At 31.7% G+C, this 18,114-nt stretch overlaps 9 protein-coding genes across 9 annotated transcripts; 5 read left to right on the top strand and 4 right to left on the bottom strand. All coding sequences in view use genetic code 6, as the record gives it.

Moving 5' to 3' along the window:
* Position 1: 1 nt before the first annotated feature.
* On the bottom strand, positions 2–2,236 carry SS50377_25727 (uncharacterized protein; the record flags this gene model as incomplete). The annotated part of the gene is made up of 1 exon (XM_067909556.1): positions 2–2,236. One exon carries the CDS (start codon positions 2,234–2,236, stop codon positions 2–4), a length of 2,235 nt encoding a protein of 744 aa, XP_067762312.1.
* Positions 2,237–2,326: 90 nt separating this feature from the next.
* Positions 2,327–2,881, top strand: SS50377_25728 (Ribonuclease Z; the record flags this gene model as incomplete). The annotated part of the gene is made up of 1 exon (XM_067909557.1): positions 2,327–2,881. The coding sequence occupies one exon, from the start codon at positions 2,327–2,329 to the stop codon at positions 2,879–2,881; it is 555 nt and encodes a 184-aa protein (XP_067762313.1).
* A 1,320-nt stretch (positions 2,882–4,201) lies between these two features.
* Positions 4,202–4,585, top strand: SS50377_25729 (uncharacterized protein; the record flags this gene model as incomplete). The annotated part of the gene is made up of 1 exon (XM_067909558.1): positions 4,202–4,585. The coding sequence occupies one exon, from the start codon at positions 4,202–4,204 to the stop codon at positions 4,583–4,585; it is 384 nt and encodes a 127-aa protein (XP_067762314.1).
* A 14-nt stretch (positions 4,586–4,599) lies between these two features.
* SS50377_25730 (Coatomer alpha subunit) lies at positions 4,600–7,947 on the bottom strand (the record flags this gene model as incomplete). Its single annotated transcript, XM_067909559.1, has 1 exon — positions 4,600–7,947. The coding sequence occupies one exon, from the start codon at positions 7,945–7,947 to the stop codon at positions 4,600–4,602; it is 3,348 nt and encodes a 1,115-aa protein (XP_067762315.1).
* A 229-nt stretch (positions 7,948–8,176) lies between these two features.
* Positions 8,177–8,368, bottom strand: SS50377_25731 (LSM domain-containing protein; the record flags this gene model as incomplete). Its single annotated transcript, XM_067909560.1, has 1 exon — positions 8,177–8,368. One exon carries the CDS (start codon positions 8,366–8,368, stop codon positions 8,177–8,179), a length of 192 nt encoding a protein of 63 aa, XP_067762316.1.
* A 76-nt stretch (positions 8,369–8,444) lies between these two features.
* On the bottom strand, positions 8,445–8,840 carry SS50377_25732 (uncharacterized protein; the record flags this gene model as incomplete). Its single annotated transcript, XM_067909561.1, has 1 exon — positions 8,445–8,840. One exon carries the CDS (start codon positions 8,838–8,840, stop codon positions 8,445–8,447), a length of 396 nt encoding a protein of 131 aa, XP_067762317.1.
* Positions 8,841–8,944: 104 nt separating this feature from the next.
* SS50377_25733 (Thermophilic metalloprotease (M29) family protein) lies at positions 8,945–10,138 on the top strand (the record flags this gene model as incomplete). Its single annotated transcript, XM_067909562.1, has 1 exon — positions 8,945–10,138. One exon carries the CDS (start codon positions 8,945–8,947, stop codon positions 10,136–10,138), a length of 1,194 nt encoding a protein of 397 aa, XP_067762318.1.
* Positions 10,139–11,704: 1,566 nt separating this feature from the next.
* Positions 11,705–15,421, top strand: SS50377_25734 (Cation-transporting ATPase; the record flags this gene model as incomplete). The annotated part of the gene is made up of 1 exon (XM_067909563.1): positions 11,705–15,421. One exon carries the CDS (start codon positions 11,705–11,707, stop codon positions 15,419–15,421), a length of 3,717 nt encoding a protein of 1,238 aa, XP_067762319.1.
* Positions 15,422–15,596: 175 nt separating this feature from the next.
* On the top strand, positions 15,597–18,074 carry SS50377_25735 (uncharacterized protein; the record flags this gene model as incomplete). Its single annotated transcript, XM_067909564.1, has 1 exon — positions 15,597–18,074. One exon carries the CDS (start codon positions 15,597–15,599, stop codon positions 18,072–18,074), a length of 2,478 nt encoding a protein of 825 aa, XP_067762320.1.
* Between the last annotated feature and the right edge of the window lie 40 nt (positions 18,075–18,114).

Raw genomic sequence — 18,114 nt, forward strand, 5'->3', positions numbered from 1 at the left:
TTCACTAAACTTGCTTTGAGCCTAGTCGTTGTTACGTATCTAACTTTACCTGCTCTTAACGCTTATTTTCACCTATTTCTTCTTCTTTTTTTAGGTTTTACTATTTAGTATAGGCAATGAGTTTTTACTATTTTTCTTATTATCTTTATTCTGTTAATTCTTCTTTTGTCTATTTGTTTATTTGTTTTAATTATTCCTTTTGCTTTTAATCAATTTTTTTTCGCTTTAATACTTATTCTTTAAATTTAAGTTATTATCGTTCTTCTTCAATTAAATTTTAAACAATAAGATAATTTGATGAAGACTATTAGTATGTTTATGTTAAAGAAATTCTACGAGACGACTAGGTTTAAGGTTACGGTCTTGCTGGAGTACTAACATTTATTTTTAAATCCTGTAAAACTGATGGCTAAATTTAAGTAACTTAATCATTTTGATCATTAATTTTTACTGTACTTTACTGCAAACTTTAACTACGTTTTTATTATTAAACCGTATCTAGACGCTACTGAATCTATAGATTTTTTTATTTTTCATTATCTTATATTGATGTTAAACGATCTTTAAACATTTTTAGTTATTTTTCTTATTTTTCTTTCTATTAAATTTAAATTTCATGGTCATGAGCCTATTTTCTTAGTATCCTTCTCTTCTCCATATCAATAAAATCTTATCTGCATGCTTCTTAATAATCTTCTTTTCTAGGATCAAAATTACTCATATTCGTTTATTTAAGTTTTTTATATAATTATTTTTTATCTCTAAGCTAATTTCTTTTATCTTCTGTCTTTTGGATATTTCTATCTAAATTCTTAACATTTTGTGTAGTATTTTCAATTTAGGTAGATAAAGATTCTATATTTTCTTGTAAATCGTGCTTAGTAATACTATCCTTTTAAAGATTAATTAATTTATCGTTCAAAAATAATAACTATAATAATCTTTACTATTTATAGTTAACTTCAGTATAAACTGGTTCAGGTAATATATTATACTTTGCTGCCTATGCTTTAAGATGTATATTAGTATAATTTAGCTAAATTTTGCTATATGCTTTTTTAATCAAAACTGAATTTATTCTTCTACGTTTTTCATACCAATCATCCTTCACCCATAAACTCATAAATTCATTAATAGCTTAAACAGGTTAAATTGCTTCTAAGCACGAAATTAATAATTAACTATTAACCTCAATTTTTATAACATTGTTCTTAAAAATCAAAAAGAGAAAAATTGGATCTACTAAATCTTCAACTGCTGATGCTTCTAAATCACTAAACGAGTGAACTAAAATATGTTAGTTTAAGTTATGAAAAATTTAAATAACATTAATATTGGGTTTATTAATAATATCCTAATAACATAACAGCTCTTTGCTCAAAATTGCACACTCCCGCCCCAAATCAAATTTAAATTAAAGTAAACCAAAACTAATATTTTCTTGCTAACTTTTAACCAAATACTCTATACCATGAAACTAAGAAATCATATCTACTAATATACTTACTTGAAGCTCTTTTCTAATTATTATTTTCTGCTCATCATTCTCGTCCTACTTTTAAATAATATGCAAATTGAAATCTGGATCAAAGCACCCATAATCATCATAACTTTTAACACTTCTCATGTTGCTCAAATTAAGCTCAATCTTACACTCATTAAGCAGCATATAATAAAGCTAAAAATCAAAAATCTAACCAACTGTGAGTACTTTTTCGTGGATTCTTATTTTCTATTGCTCGTTTTTTATAGTTAAAAAGTCGAATTTGTCGCTCATAAATGTCAATGCAAATCTATATTCAACAAATTTTGGCAACATAAGTAAACTATAGTTTGTGTTCATTGGAAAATGTAAGGTAGTTGTTTTAAATTCAATTGTTAAGTAATATCTGTCGAGTACTTCAAATTCACTTAGAAATTAAAATCTCAGAAATTCAGAATCATTAGATTCAAGTATGAAACTAATACCAAAATATTAGGTTTTCAAATCAAATTTCGCTTGAAATGTCTTTCTGGATAAAGTTTCTTTAATAAGGTATGTAAAATCAAAGAAAATTTGCTGAATTTAGAATTATTGAGGCAAGGTATTAGTTATGCTCTTCTTTTTACTATAAGGCTCATATCTAAGGTCAATAATGTTATTAGTGGTAAATAATAGTATCCGTAGGTTTTTTAAATTTTAGGCTACAGATTTTTAAAGTTATGTAAAATTGACAGTTAAAGTTTGCGATTACATTTTAATTAATTAATTAAAAATAAATAATATATATTAACACTTCAACAATAAAAAATATACTAATTTACTATATATACATATCTAGTAAGAATGAATATAACTAAACATGACTTACATGTGTACTTAGCTTATGAAAATACCAATATTTTAATTAATTGTCCTAACAACATCTAGCAAATGTTATTAAAAGATAAATTTCATTTTTAATATGTTGTTATTATGGAATTGATACCAGAACTATTATTTGGGTTACCAGCTTTAATTTGTTAATAATATTGTTCGAAAAACTTCCTTCATATATATGGACCTGTTGGTATGTTAAAAATTATAGATGGTTTTTCATCAGTTATTACTTAGGAAATATTGAATTCTATAATTATAACAGAAATTGACAAATTTTCGATTAAAAATTTACAGATATCAAGATCAAACTCATAATTATGCTTTTTTGTTGATGGAAAATAAACAATTGATTGCGAAAGAGTTAAAAATGAACTACCATTCGGTTTATAAAGAGCAAAGTTATTAAAAGGGAATGATGTTGTAATTGATGGTATTAGTTATAATGCAGCAGAATATTCAAAATTAGTTGATCCATAGTAAATATTTCTTAAGTTTAATAAAACTATATAAATTATTGAATGATTATGATTTTCATATTATATTTTATACTGAAAACACAGTATAAAATGGGAGCCTGTGTAGATATCCTATCTAAAGAGTAAAATATAAGAGTTTGTAGGATGAATGATCGATAAAAATCATAAGGTTATGATTTTTCAGTCCCTCCTAATATGTTGTATTATAGCAAAGATAATACAACAGATAGAGCTAGGAAAAGTGCAAGTACCCTAGATTTTCATTCAAATAGATAGCTTTCAACACTTTCATAAGAATCTTTAAGGCAAACAAATTAATAGTAATAGTGAAACAATATAAATACACTTAAGTCAATAAATCAATGTTTTCTTCTTCCAGTTTTTACTTTTTCTAATTTCGGTAAATTACCAGTATCAGAATCCTCTTTGGTTTCTTTAAGATTGAGCTTATATTCTTTCTTCTCTTATAGTTCTTCGTATTTCTTATCGGAAATTATTCCAACAAAAGCGCCCATTATTAAAATGTTAATTGTATGAAATTATATATTACCCGAATTTCTAATATTTTATACATTTTAATTTGATCTTTAATTAAATTCTATTAGATATAGAAAAATAAAACTCAACTTATAATTATTATTCAATAATATTTTTTGAATTAAATTAAATTAAATTTTAATATTATGACTAGACGTAATAATAAATTATGTATTAAATATGTTTATTAACTTACTAATTGTTTAATTTAACATATAGCTAGCATAAGTATACAATAAATTTTACCTACGCAGGGAAAATATGTAACCTAATAAAATACATTCATATCTTATGAAAATAAAGAATTACTATAATAATCATCTCAAGGCCAGAATAAGTATTTGATGAATTCCTGTAGTCATTTTTATTTACATTTATTATTATTAATATATTTTCACGTATATTTAATGATTCTCATAGTGTAATAATTCAACAGTAAACCAAGATAAAACCTACTAATATGACAAAAAAACCTGTTAAATACAAGTAAAATAAATTATCTTGTATATGTAAAGAAAAACCTCGCTTCCTAGTATCTACAGATTTTTATGTCTATGATTCATTTAATAAAGCGATAGAGTTAGAATCATCGTGATTATAAAATTTATATTCCTTTACTATAATAGGAAAATAAAGAAATATTGGGTTGTCATCGAAAACAGTTTCTAGATTTGAATCTTCGTAAAGTAAATCGTCTAACTGCTATATTTATGACTCTTTCATATCTAAATCATCTTAAACGTCTGAAAACTCAATTGATGAGGAATATCGCATCCAAATTACTACTGGATTATCATATTGTATATATTATTATATTTGCTAAATAAAAATGTTCGGTATCGCTCAAAAAACAACTATTTAACAAGAAGTGTAACAACCACAGTCCAAAGAACATCACACACTTTACTAAATTGAGTAGTTCTACAATTCATTTTTATCCAAAAATTTACTACAACTGCAGCAGCAACAGCAAACAATCGCCGAAAGGATTTCACAAGCGCTCTACATGATCGAGCTGTGTGATCTATCGAAGGCCAAACTCAAGCCGTAACCCATGCCAGATTTGTAATCCTTAGTAGACGCGTCGGCGCTGAACTCAATTTCAGAGTACCTAGAATTTCTGAAATCTCACGGAACCTTCTAGCGCGGCACGTTTAGCGCACACCTGGCGCACTTCCAGAAGAGGCTGCAGAAGTTGTTGACGGTAGAATGATATTATAATTTTGCTCACTCAACGACCCCGCCCTCGCACACAGCGCAGACCTGGCCCTCCTCGCCGCCGCTGCCGCAGCACTGACACTCGAACTTGCATACTACTATTTTCATCGTCTGGAAATTGACGGAAAAGTCAAAGTCCGTGACAATCTCCTCGCCGCCCTTACAGTGCAGATACTGTTGTGCCTTCTCTTCGTACTCGGCAGATTTGAGCTGCCGCCCGACCTGCTGCAACTCGTAGCCGCACATGCGCGCTAAATTACCAAAGTTATTCTTTTTGAGCTTCACACATGCAGATTTGAGCGCTTTTGCCCTATGTTGTGGGAGCAACGACTGCTGAGCAAAAATAAGTAGGAGTGATGCAAGCTGTCGTGGTTCTTGCACCTGCTAGCGCATGATTTCGGCCATAAGGCCCCGAATGTAAGCGATAGAAAGGTACTGGTTTTGTTGATTCAGATTCAGGAATTTATACTAAATAAAGGCCGTTTTGAAAGATTCCAATGATACTGTGAAGTTTCCTTACGTTGTTTGGTCGATCGCCTGCTTGAATAGAGTTTCAGTCGATTTTGCATCAAATTAGAGTTAATTATTATTGTTCTTAGCTTTTTCGATAATGTTCTTGACTACTGGCGTTGGAGACAATCCAGTTAGCCTAAATACTTAAGAATTTGGGTTTAATAAATCTGGGAGGTTACTATCCGTATGAGAAGAGCCTTCTGAAGACCAATTGTCTTATTCATTCGTTTTTTACTATTATTCTGGTAATTTATGATCTAATTATTCTGGTTCTTCCTTGTCGTCAGACCATTAGCCGTTGTTCTCAATCGGATCCATAGCAATCTCTTCAATGGGCTAGAGTTCTTCCACTGGAAGATTTATTTTCCAGTTTTTAAGTTAGTTCTTGCGCATCGGTATTGGCAGAGCTTTTCCCTATTTTAATAGTTTTTCATCTAGTTTATCTGCATCAAGAACTTCATACATTATATTACGAGACTCTGCAAAAACCTAGGCTGCTGCAGTTAAGCCACAATCGTGTAATGTAATTAAAAACTCTTTATTATCACCCATCATCATTGATGCGTTAAATCTTTACTAAATAGAACAATTGCTATAATTTAATGGTTCATTTGAGCTATTTAAAACATTTATATAAGCCTGTTTTTCACAGCTTGAATATTAAAAGGCTTTACGCCACTGCTGCTACTTTTCACATTCAGTAATATATTCAGGAATGAATTATGGTAATACTGAATCAGGAATTTCACCTAAATCGATACTTAACTTCTATTTTAATAATATATTACTTTCAGGTACTAATTATAAAGCCTCTTTATTAAAGCAACAACTCATAAGCTTACCTACTAGAGCATTGCCTAAATTGGACTTCTTTACTCTTTTGAGTAATATCTAAACATCCCCTGTTCTATCATCTGCGATAGCAGTCATAAGGCCACAAACTCTGGAATCGAACTCCATAGCAAAAGGTTCGCAATTTTAATCTAATAATAACATTTATTAGCCTAATACCTATTGTATAAACAAAATCTTGTTGAGAGATGTAATAACACCAGATATATCTTTACTAGGACAAAGATATAAAACATGAGTAGCATTAGTAAAAACAAGTGTTTATCTTGGTGAAGATTCAAAACCTCTACCTAAATTACCAAAGCACATAGATAAAATCTAAGAAGATGATTTAAAAGACGAAATCATCTTATAATTTCTATCTAAAATGAAAGCAGACGAAAAAGATCTGATGCCAATGAAACTTTCAGTAGAAAACGCAAAGCCTCGAGGTGAGAATGGCAATGATAACTATTATTTTACAATAATAATGTCATCTTGTATTTATACAACATCTATATCACCTTTATCATAACACAATAGACACTCATTTGATTCGAAACCATTAATTAAAAATGTACTTACCTTAGTTAATTAAATCTTACTAATAACAGCGACTCCATCAGTTGAAGGAGTTCCTATGTTTAGCTATCCATTAATAACAAATGCTACTTGCGTTTTATTTATTTTGATAATATTAGATTCTGTTTGAAAAGGTACAGAGGCTTAAGAAGCCAACGACATTAATGTGCATGCCGTTTTATTTACTCCATCATCATATGCAAGTACTATTGGATAAGGTTCGCCTATATTTAAAAGTTATTATGGTATTAACACTCTTTTTCCAGCTCCGAATGATCCAGATCTCGCTACCTATGATGTAACTTTATTGTATTTTTAATCGTTTGAGTTAGTAATATTTACGGATTGTAAAATCCCATTTTTGATAAAATATGATTATCCTTTATTTTCAGTTGAAGCAATGAACTAATTATCTAAAATGTTAAAAATAATAAGTCCTTAATCATGGCCTGCTGCCCATAAAGATTACTTTGGATGCTCAGATAAACACCAAAATCGTGTTGGCATTGAATTTTATGGTTTAATACCATAGTCCTGACAAGTTAAATTTCCAATATATGTCTTAGACTTTTATTCGTAAACTCTAATAGTACCATCAGATGAAGCTGATACAACCACATTATCTTTACCTACTTCCACAGCATTAACATTACCACTGTGACCAGTCAATGTACTATGAGTATATAAAGTAGCATCTATTCCTAGAATTTCATCTTTTTCTGGCTTTCCTCTTAACAACCTCCATTCTCTTACAGAATAATCATCTGAAGATGAATATAGTGAATCATTTTCACCCCAAGATACCCAATTAACACCTCTTGTGTGAGATTCTCCATTAATTGATATCGATAATGTGCATTAAGGCAAGTTCAAAACTTATTATAACGTCTTTTCTACTATATTTTTCTTCAAACCTACAGAACGACTTATCTTTGATAAATCCCAAACCCTAACCGTTGAATCTAATCCTGCAGTAGCAAGCAAATCATCTCTTGGGTGGAACTTGGCACACATTGCAAACTCTTTATGCCCAGTACAACTACCTACACAACTTCTACTCTACCAATTCCAAATTTTGACACTACAATCATCACTAGCTGAAACTATCCAAGGTCTAATTTTATGAAACTCTATAAATCTAATATAATCCGTATGGCCTTATAAAGAAGCGATTTCTTTACGATTTTCCAAATCCCATAATTTGATTTAGCGATCATCAGATCCAGTAGCAAAAATTGGCTATGATTCATGGAATGCGCATGCTCGTACAGGAGCAGAATGGGCCATGAACCTTTCAACCAAAGCACCCACAACATAATCATGAAGTTCTACAAAACCATCATGGCATGCTACCAAAACCCATGGTCTACGAGGATGAAAAGCAACAGATTTAACCCTGGTTGTTTAAAGGTTGAAAACAAGCTATGGCATATTAAAACGTAGAGGATTTAAAATATAGTACTTATTATTATAAATAATTGATTAATTGAGTAAAATTAATTATATTATTTATATATAATAATATTATATTTAATAAAATTATCTTAAAAATAAAATTATTCAAAAATATAAACTATCATGATAAAAGACTATTAGAGTCATATAGATTAATTTCACATTAAATAGGCAAATAATTAATTATGATATATAAAATGATCACTCATTATATTCCAATAAAATCTATTTGCTGAAAACTAACCATTAATGTTTTAAATGATTATCCTTATGATTTAGCCAATACTAATAGGATGTTATTAAATTAATCAAACTAATTTAATTATCCTTCAATATATTCACCATGTTTGGTATATATAGCCACAAATTTATTCAAAAACTAATTTAAGTCGCTCATATTAAAGAAAAGTAAGAGAGTATTATAACATATAAAATTAATAATAAATATAAAATTAATAATTAATAATTTCAAGTCACAGTCTGAATAATCTTCTTGTAAACTCTTCTATCTGCAAAGTTTCCTCATTTTACACATCAAGCTATTTAAATATTTTATCACAGTAATCATTATCTTTCAAAAGCGACCTTACATGGACCATATTTACTTTTCCCTCAAATGTATTATCTAAATTAACTAATAGCTTTTTTAAAATATCCTCTTTATCCTTAGGCCTTTAAGTTATTTTGAATTATGCGCAAAATGTTGAAAAGTCATATTATTCAACATCTTCTGGAAGTTCGGGTGTAAATCCCTATGATTAAACTGCTAGCATAACTTAGTCTGCACTCAAATAACTTTTTTATTCTGTATCTAAAATTTTAAAAAGCTGTAACAAGACGTTTTTTTGTTATGGGTCAATATCATCCATTAAAATTTAATAACAAATTACTGTATTTATATATTTTTGAATATATTTATTGACAATACTTAATCATATTATACTACATATAAGATTTTGTATACTTATTTAAAATGGAAAACTATGTTTGTAATATCGCATACTTAGCTGTTTAATGTGGAGTTAATGTTAAAAAAGGAGACACTGTCTTTGTTTCGGCTCCAGTAGATGCTGTATCTCTAGCAAGAGAAATTACAAAAAATGCTTATAATTCTGGTGCTGATAATGTTGTAGTTAACTTTTCAGATGATATTATCAATAAACAGAAATTACTTAATGCACCAGATAAAATTTTAGAAACATTCCCGTAATATGATGCTGATAAATTTTTATCATAGCTAGAAAACAAATCATCCTTTTGCACTATCTCTATCATTGCTAATGACCCTAACATTATGGCAGAAGTTCCTACTGATAAATTTTAAAAGGTATCGAAGGCTCGTTTTTCTCATATGAAAAGCTATTATGAAGCTGCACATAACGATGAATTTAGATGGACTGTAATATCGTTTCCAACTGAGTCTTGGGCGAAGGCAGCGGGAGTTACATTGAATGAACTCATAGAATTTGTTGCGGAGGCTTCAGTTACTAAAGGTTCCTAGTAAGATTGTTTAAATCATATCAATGAGGTAGACAAAACACTCTAAAATCGTTGCTAAAAACTTAATAATTTAAATTTTAAATAATTTAAATATACTACAAAAAGAACAAATTTTATAGTTGATATGCATGAATCACATATTTTTTTAGGAGGTTCTACTAAGACTAATGACATCTTGTAATAAAAATTCTACCCGAACATACCAACTTATGAAGTTTTTTCTGCTCCTTTAAATTGTAATGGAATTATATATGCGACCCGTCCATTGTCGTATAATGGAAACATTATTTCTGATTTTTATTTGAAGTTTGAAAATGGAGATGTAGTTGACTTTGATGCAGTATAAGGTAGAGATATTTTATAAGAGCTTATCATGACTGATGCAGGATCCAAGAGATTAGGAGAAATCGCTCTAGTTAGCTAAGATTCACCTGTCTGTGCTACTAAATTTCTTTTCTTGGAAACATTATTTGATGAAAATGCTAGTTGCCATTTTGCATTAGGTAGTGCATATACTGTTTGTGGTAAAGGCGAATGGTTGAATAATAGTTCAAAACATGTTGATTTTATGATAGGTGATTCAGATTTGCAAATAATTGGAATTACTAAAGATGATAACCAAATAGTTATTATGTAAAATGGTGTTTTTACAATCTAATTCTAGTGATATATACTATAATAACAATATACAATTATATCACTTAGATCGCTTCTTTTCTTATAATATGAACAACGAGCCTAGGTTTTTAAAAAATAGTGCCTACTTTATTGCATTCTAGGAAGCATTACTTAGTTTAGGCTATTAGGTTCAGAGTCAAAAAGAGGCAATCCGCCTATATCTAAGACTTCGAAAAAAACATAAAATCAATCCTCGTGATCAGTTTATGATGAAAGTGGCCTAAAACTATAATATACATTATCCTATTAAGCCTATTAACAATATTTAAGCATCATAATATTTTTAAAAAACCTTTTAAAAATAAAAAAAATAATCTAGAAAATTAAATATTAGCATTTTATAGCTGATTGATCGGTGAAATTCAACCTGGAGTGACTCAAATTTATCAGTTTAGTAGGAAATGGAATACCTTGTGCTTAGAAAATATATTTCTATGTATTTCGAACTAAATTTCCAACTGTTGACTAAGTTTTATAAAACTATCAATTTTGGTCAAATTTATACTTTTTATTTCTCCAGTAACTATATAGGATGATTATGATTATACTATAACATCCAAATTTTAACTAAATTTAGTTACTTTTTAACATTTAGTTGAGCATTGTATAATTTCTTAAAAATTACAAATAAAGTCTTTCAGTTCATGTTTATTGTTATTATTAATAACAATTTCGAATAGCAGTGTTTCATTTTAATATTATATTTGTGCAGCAACATTAATATTATTTATTGTAAACTCATAGGAATACTCTTTATTAATATTTGTAAAAATAGGAACAATTTCCAAATGTGTACTTTACGAAATGATTTTATTTTATTCATATTCACAATATAATTCTAATTTTGAACATCCATATTAATTAGAATATTACGGCAACGCATCAGATGATATACTAATATTAAACCCATATATTATTTAGTCATCTATTTCTTGATTTAATAATAATATTTTTGAGATTTTAAAAATAGTGTTTACTTCTTATAATTTATGATTATACTCTCTTTGCATGCAAATAATTTTTAAATACTTTAACCTAGTTATCTACTATTATGTGAGTGGGGTCAATATTACTTATCCTTCGATTTCCTTATCTGTTTAATCAGAAACTTTTATTTCAATTTTCATTTAAGTAAAATGGTTCGTATCCTAAAGTTATCTAATAATAATTTCAATAAAATATATTATATTTACATTTTCAAATAATTATTTTATTTTTAAGTATTATTTTATCCTTATTTTTTATATATTCAAAGTATGAAGTATTGTATTATTATGCAAGGAAATTAGTTCGAACATTAATATATAATTATATGTATTAATTTTAGCATTTGCAGATATTAAGTTAATCATTTAATTATTGCTAAAAACTTATATATTTGGTAATTTTTGCAATTTAGATCCAAAATATATACCAGGTATTACGCAGCTTACAAATATAGCACTTGTTAGAACCCATTCAAAAATGCATATACATTTTATATATTTTTGTTCATTATTATTTATATATAAATTTTTTAATATTATCTAACATTTTCTCCCACTCCTTTGATATTATGAGAATAGAGGCGGAGCTCCTTAGACCTAGAAAGTTTAGATTTTTCTTAATTCTTCTTTATCTAGTTTACATAATATATTTCTGTATTCTATACTACGTGCGTAGTCTAACAGTATCAAAGTTTTTCTAACTTCCAGAGGATGATTAAGTTCTTCATTATTCTAGCGAAGAAATTGATATGGCCAAACAGTTTAACCAAGTTTTAGATCCCATTAAGCTCTCACCTAGTAATATACTATTTAGGTGGAGTCATACTGATTTATACGATGGTACCAAACTTTTGCTCCTCCTCCCAGTAGCTGTCCATCTCATTTACCTTCTATTCGTGCATTGGTCGGATTCTTTCAGAGCTCGTGCCATCTTTGTGTAAACAAATAATCCAGATTTAGCTCACTTCGCGAAACTGCGTATATTTACTGATGAAACATCCTCCAGAATTGTATTAGTGAAAGTTAAACATCAGATTTATATGAAAAATCAGGTTTAGTAGATTGAATTTGAAGGAGAAAAATATTAACTAATACTTGAGGATGGGATATTGCGCCTAAGAACATTATATGAAAATTACGATATTTCTTAATTTGATTTAACCAGCAGAAGTTTAACGAGTAAACAGCATTACTAAAGTATTGTTGATTATGGGGAAAATCGTATTATCTTGAATTATCCTAATTATTTGCATATTTTAAAAGACTAAATATTATCACCATATTTTGCTTTTCAGATATTTACGTCAGTACTTTATGCAGTGGATAACTTTGCAACTTATTCCATTTTCAGTATTGCGATGTTAATTTTTGTTGAAGGAGCAAATGTATTTTAAAAATTTAATTCATTGAAATAAACAGTTAAATTAGCACCATAGCCTGTTTTAGTTTGTGTAAGAAGAGAAGATACGGAATAATACGTTTCTAGCTCTAGTTTAGTGCCTGGAGATACTATTTTATTTTATAAAAAGGACTATTCCCATGATAATGTTGCAGCAGTTGGTAAGTAGAAGAAGACGTAACCAACATATAATCCATTACATTAGATTGCTGGGTTTAAAGTTATGTAGAAATTTTAAGAAATACTGTTTGCAAAATATTATGATGAAGGAATCTGCAAACATTTAAATAAAACAAAATTTTCTCATGTATTTCCAGTTGACATGGTAATTACTTAGGGTTAATTGATTGCTGATGAATCTATATTAACCGGTGAGTAAACTTCTTAAATCAAAGAAGCTATTGATAATGAATAAATATAAGATACCTCCTTAATTTCTTCATATAATAAAGTTTTTGGCGGAACTTATTTGATTTAAATACAGTCTGATTTCGTTGAAGGTATTGTTACAAAGACAGCTGGATAAACGGAATAGGGTACACTGATTAAAACTATTGCCTTTAATGAAGAAAGAATGAACGTCACCACTAAGGATAGTTTAGTATTTTTACTGATTATGTTTGTTGTGGCCACAATTTCTGCAGTTTATTGTTTTATTAGAGGTTATCAATCTAAAATCGCTACAATTTCAAAATTATCCTTAGAAACATTGATGGTATTAGTTAATGTTATACCTCCTGATCTTCCAACTGAATTATCAATGTGTATTAGTAACTCTATTAGAGAAATTCGTAAGAAAAAAATTTTCAGCACCGAACCTTATAGAATTCTAAATGCTGGTAGATTATCTTATGTTTGTTTTGATAAATCTGGAACATTAACTTAATCGGATATTAAGGTTTTAGGAGTAGATGATTAATTATCATCTACTAGTGTTAAGAATATTTTAGAAAAAGTGAAACTTTAGTAATAAAAGTTTACTACTTCTGAGTTGGCAACTGTTACAATTTCTGCATGTCAATCAATTAATATTGTTAATGGTAAATTTTTTGGTGATATTTTAGAAGTTAATGCTTTTAAAGCTATTGATTCCTAAGTACTTGATGTTAATACAGTTTAAGTTAAAAATAATAAAATAGACATTATTAAAAGATTTTATTTTAATTCAAACTTGAAAAGAATGTCAGTTGTAGCAAAATATAAGGGTAAGTAATATATCTTTGCTAAGGGTGGTCCTGAAATTATTTAATAGCTTTTGGTTAATGTTCCATAATACTATGATAAAACAGTTGAAACATATGTTAAACGTGGATTAAGAGTATTAGCCCTTGCTTACAGAGAAATTAACTATGATAATTAACCTAGAACAGAAATAGAGCAAAATTTAATTTTCTTAGGATTATTAATCTGTCAAACGCCTCTCAAGCTTGATACTGCTGCGGCTATTCAAACTCTTCATGCATCAAACCATAAACTTAAAGTCATATCAGGCGATCATGTGTTAAATGTCGCGATTACAGCTTAGCAATGTGGTATCATTGGCAGCTAGTAAATATATATTATCAATGATTTGATCGATGGTAAATACTTATGTAATGAATTGGCTAGTAACGAAGAAATGTAACTTACAGTAGAAGAGTTAATTTAATCATAATTCGCTTTTTGCTTAACAAATTCTAATTAAATGTTAGAACTATGCATTAAGAATAAAAAGATCATTGAAAAAGTAACTGTATTTGCTAGAACTACTCCAGTTTAAAAATAACTAATTATATCCAGCATGAAAGGAGATAGTGAAGGCAAAGTTGCTTTTGTTGGTGACGGGTGTAATGATTTGAATGCATTATAAGCGGCTGATGTTGGTATAGCTTTAATGGAGGAGGTATGTGAAGAAGTTAAACAGGCTGAAGAAAAATAAGCAGTACCTTATCCTTCTATTATGGGGCCCAACAATGCTCCAGCACCATTTTAATAAATTGTAGCAGAAGCATAAATGAGAGCATAGAGAAAGAATACTGGATATAGACAAGAGTTATAAATTTTAATAGCTGAGTAGACACACTACAAAAGATTTTTAGCATTTTAGAAACGCAAAGATAAAGGTGGTATCATGTCTATGTGGAGTGAAGCTTTAGAATAAGAAGAGGAAAACGAAGATATTAAGATGGGTGATGCTGCTATCGCTGCTTAGTTCACAGTTAAATCTGGTAGTCTAAACGGTGTACTAGATATAATTAGATAAGGAAGATGTGCATTAACGACTGTTTAAATGAACTTTAAGACAACCGCTTTATAATGTTTAATTGGCGCCTATTCTATGACTGCTATGACACTTTCTGGTGTTAGATAATCTGATGCTTAGTTAATCGCTTCATCTTTGCTTTCTATGATTGTTTTAATGAATATTTCGAAAGCGAAAGAATCTAAAATTATTTCTAAGGTTAAGCCACCTAAAACTATCACTGGGCCTTATTTAGTATTATCAATGTTTGGATAGGCAATAATTCATATTTCTAGTTTGTGGTATGCATAGTCTTTAGGAGGAGCAGTTCATAAAACAGTAGGTTTTGGTGTTAAATTCGAACCATCACAAGTTAATACTATAGTATTTTACGTTAGATTATTTTTAGATGCTTGTGTTACTTTAGTTAATTTCCCTGGAAGACCACATATGTAGGCGATTACTGAGCACAGGCCAGTAGTTTTGGGTATATGTGGCTATGTTATAGCAATGATCGCATTGATGTTTGAATAAATTCCAGATTTAAATTCATAATTAGGTCTTTTAAGCTTAGATGAAGCTGTTAGATTCAAGATATTAATATGTTGCTTTATTGATTTTGTTGGCTGTTATGTAATAGAAGAATTTTGCAAAAAGACATTCTGATTGATTATCATTTATTATACTATATTTTTACTATTTTTATTTTCTACTAAAGAACAAAAAATTAATATATGCAAATTATATATTATTATCTTCAATCAACCTGCTAAAATAACAAATAAAAAAGCCAAATAAATTATTAATTATTATTATATATTAAATTATCAATAAAATAAAAATGACACATAGAAATATATTTTTTGCAGCAAACATCCAGAAATCAGGTCTGAAGACAAGCTGTCAATTCGCACAGTTCAAGATTATTCTAATAACCGACTGCAGCGTGTAGTACGAATCGAAATCGACCGTCCTAGCGACCTCGAGCCCCACTTTTGCTATTGAAGTGAACTACCAGATTTCACCAAACGTGCCTGTTCTGATCTTGGAGCTTCTCACGCTCACGCAACAAAATGAGGCATTCATCCCCGGAGAAATTGCGTATTACCACACCGCTGACACGATCAACTTCGAGCGCGAGGACATCCAGCGGCTCGAATTCGTCTCAAAAACTTCCAAAATCGTAGCGGACATCACTATAACGCAGAAGACGTACCCGTATTTCGTACGGTTTCCGCTCATAGAGCTCAACTTCGATAGCGTGAAAATGAAACTCTCAAACCTCTCTTTCCTGCAGTTTCTGGCACTGGAAGTGCAGTCTGCAGATGTCAAAATGCTCAAATTTTTCGGCTCCAAAACGTGGAATTCGCTCGAAAACCAGATCCCATTCTCCGTTGGCGTGCTGCTCAAAATCATTTTCGTCGTGAACATCCTAGGGCGACAGCATCGCATCACGCTCGTCTCGGTGCGAATCAGCACCAACATGGTCGATGCGATGAAGGGGCAGCTGTTTAACATCCAGGACATCTCGGTGAACCTGCCGCCGGAGTTCTACTTCCTGGTCGATTTAATGGCGTTCGCGCAGCTGAATGGCGAGGATACGGTCATCATAAATGATATAGCGTTTAAGCTGAGCAGTGTGAACTCGTTCGGAGCGCTGGAACGCTACTGTGTGGCCAAGGGAGCTAAAATTTCAGATCACAATTTAAGCTATTTCAACGGCTTTAAGTAGGCTTCTGAGCCGGAAAAAGCTGTTAAAAAGGTATATGACTAAGAAGTTCAGATGATCGACGACTTTATTCAGGTTATTCACTTTTATAAGCAATTGAGCTTCAGTGGGAGCGTTTTCGTATTTTTAGATGGCATTGTACACGAAAAAACGGTTATGCAGTCATTTAAGGACTTGTAAAATAAATAAAAAGCTATTTGTATGATTTAGCCATTTACGGGATAACGGGATCATGCTTTTATCGTTCTGAATAGGGGAAAAATCAACCCATAGGCCATAGTACAAACTACAGATGTGGGAACTGGTAATTTGGCGATTATAAAAATAAAAGATCCAGGAAATTACATTTAAATATTTTCATCATGCAATTAACGAAATTTTACTAAGCTTTTTGTGAATAATCAAAAATCGTTGGTATCTAACTGGAAGGATATGAAGTTAAATTGTATGGTTTATGTCAGCGGAAGTAATTTCCGTGAGAAAGCTGTGATGGTGACCACGAAGCAGTTGCAGGCGAATGTGAACACGGGGTACGTCCAGCTGAAGGTGATGCAGCATGTATGCATGAACGTGTTTCTACAGGACCAGGTATACGGGGAGAAGCACCAGGTCGGGCCGCCGCTGGTCTCTGAGGGGCTATTGAAGCTGAAGGCACGGGAGAACGCCAACTTCGACCCCGCAATGGAATTCAGCGGGATGGACCTGTCTCACATGGACCGCTACATCGAGTCGGCACTCGCACCGTTCGACGAGGGCTATGCGCATGACTACTTTGGTACCCGGGTGCGGAACCCCATCTTCGTGCAGCCAGCGCCCTTGCTGGCATCCTACATCGATATGCTGTGCACCATCATCGAGAATGAGCGCCTAGAACAAATTCGCGTGGCGCAAGAGCGACGCGCTATGGAGGAGGCTGAGCGCGTGCGGATCCTCGCCGAGACGAAGGCCGCAGAGGAGCTGGAGCGGCAGCGCATTGCCGCGGAGGCCGCCGCTGCCGCCAGCAAGCTGACACCCGAGCAGGAGCGGGAGCAAGCCTTGACCAGCCGGAAGCAGGAGGCCTACGAGCGCAGGAAGGCGGAGGCCGAGCGGCTGGACCACCAGGTCCAGAAGTCCCTGGAGGACAAGCAGCGCCAGCTCGAGCTGGAGAAGGAGCTGCTCCAGATGAAGCTGGCCCTCAAGAAGGAGCGTAACCTCAAGTTCCAGCAGCAGTAGATTCAGTTCTCCATCAATACCAAGGGATACATCTACCAGAGCTTCTACAATGACGTCCAGCGCTCTGATGCGCCCGCGGTGGAGGTGCGACTGCCGCGCAAAGCCCACATACAGCCGGCAAGCTTGATTGTGGAGGTTATGGAGCCCGAGATGAAGCTAGTCCAGAAGCAGGCGCCCATCCAGCCGCCTCCCAAGGCGGGAACGTTGGCACAGATCCGGAAAGCGGGCAGGTCGCGCATCCTGTAGCCCGCCACCTCCTTCGTGGCGATTCCGGTGGGACAATCGCCTTAGACGCGGCGGTGTGTGAGCAGCATCGAGCAGATCCGGGCGCTGAGCCCCTACGGCATGAAGTCGCGCCCCCGAGTGGGCGTAATGTGATTTGGATTTTGTTTGTAAACGCTGGTATATGTATTATTAG

The sequence above is a fragment of the Spironucleus salmonicida genome, chromosome 6, assembly GCF_000497125.1.
Source record: "Spironucleus salmonicida strain ATCC 50377 chromosome 6, whole genome shotgun sequence".
Taxonomy (NCBI): Eukaryota; Fornicata; order Diplomonadida; family Hexamitidae; genus Spironucleus; species Spironucleus salmonicida.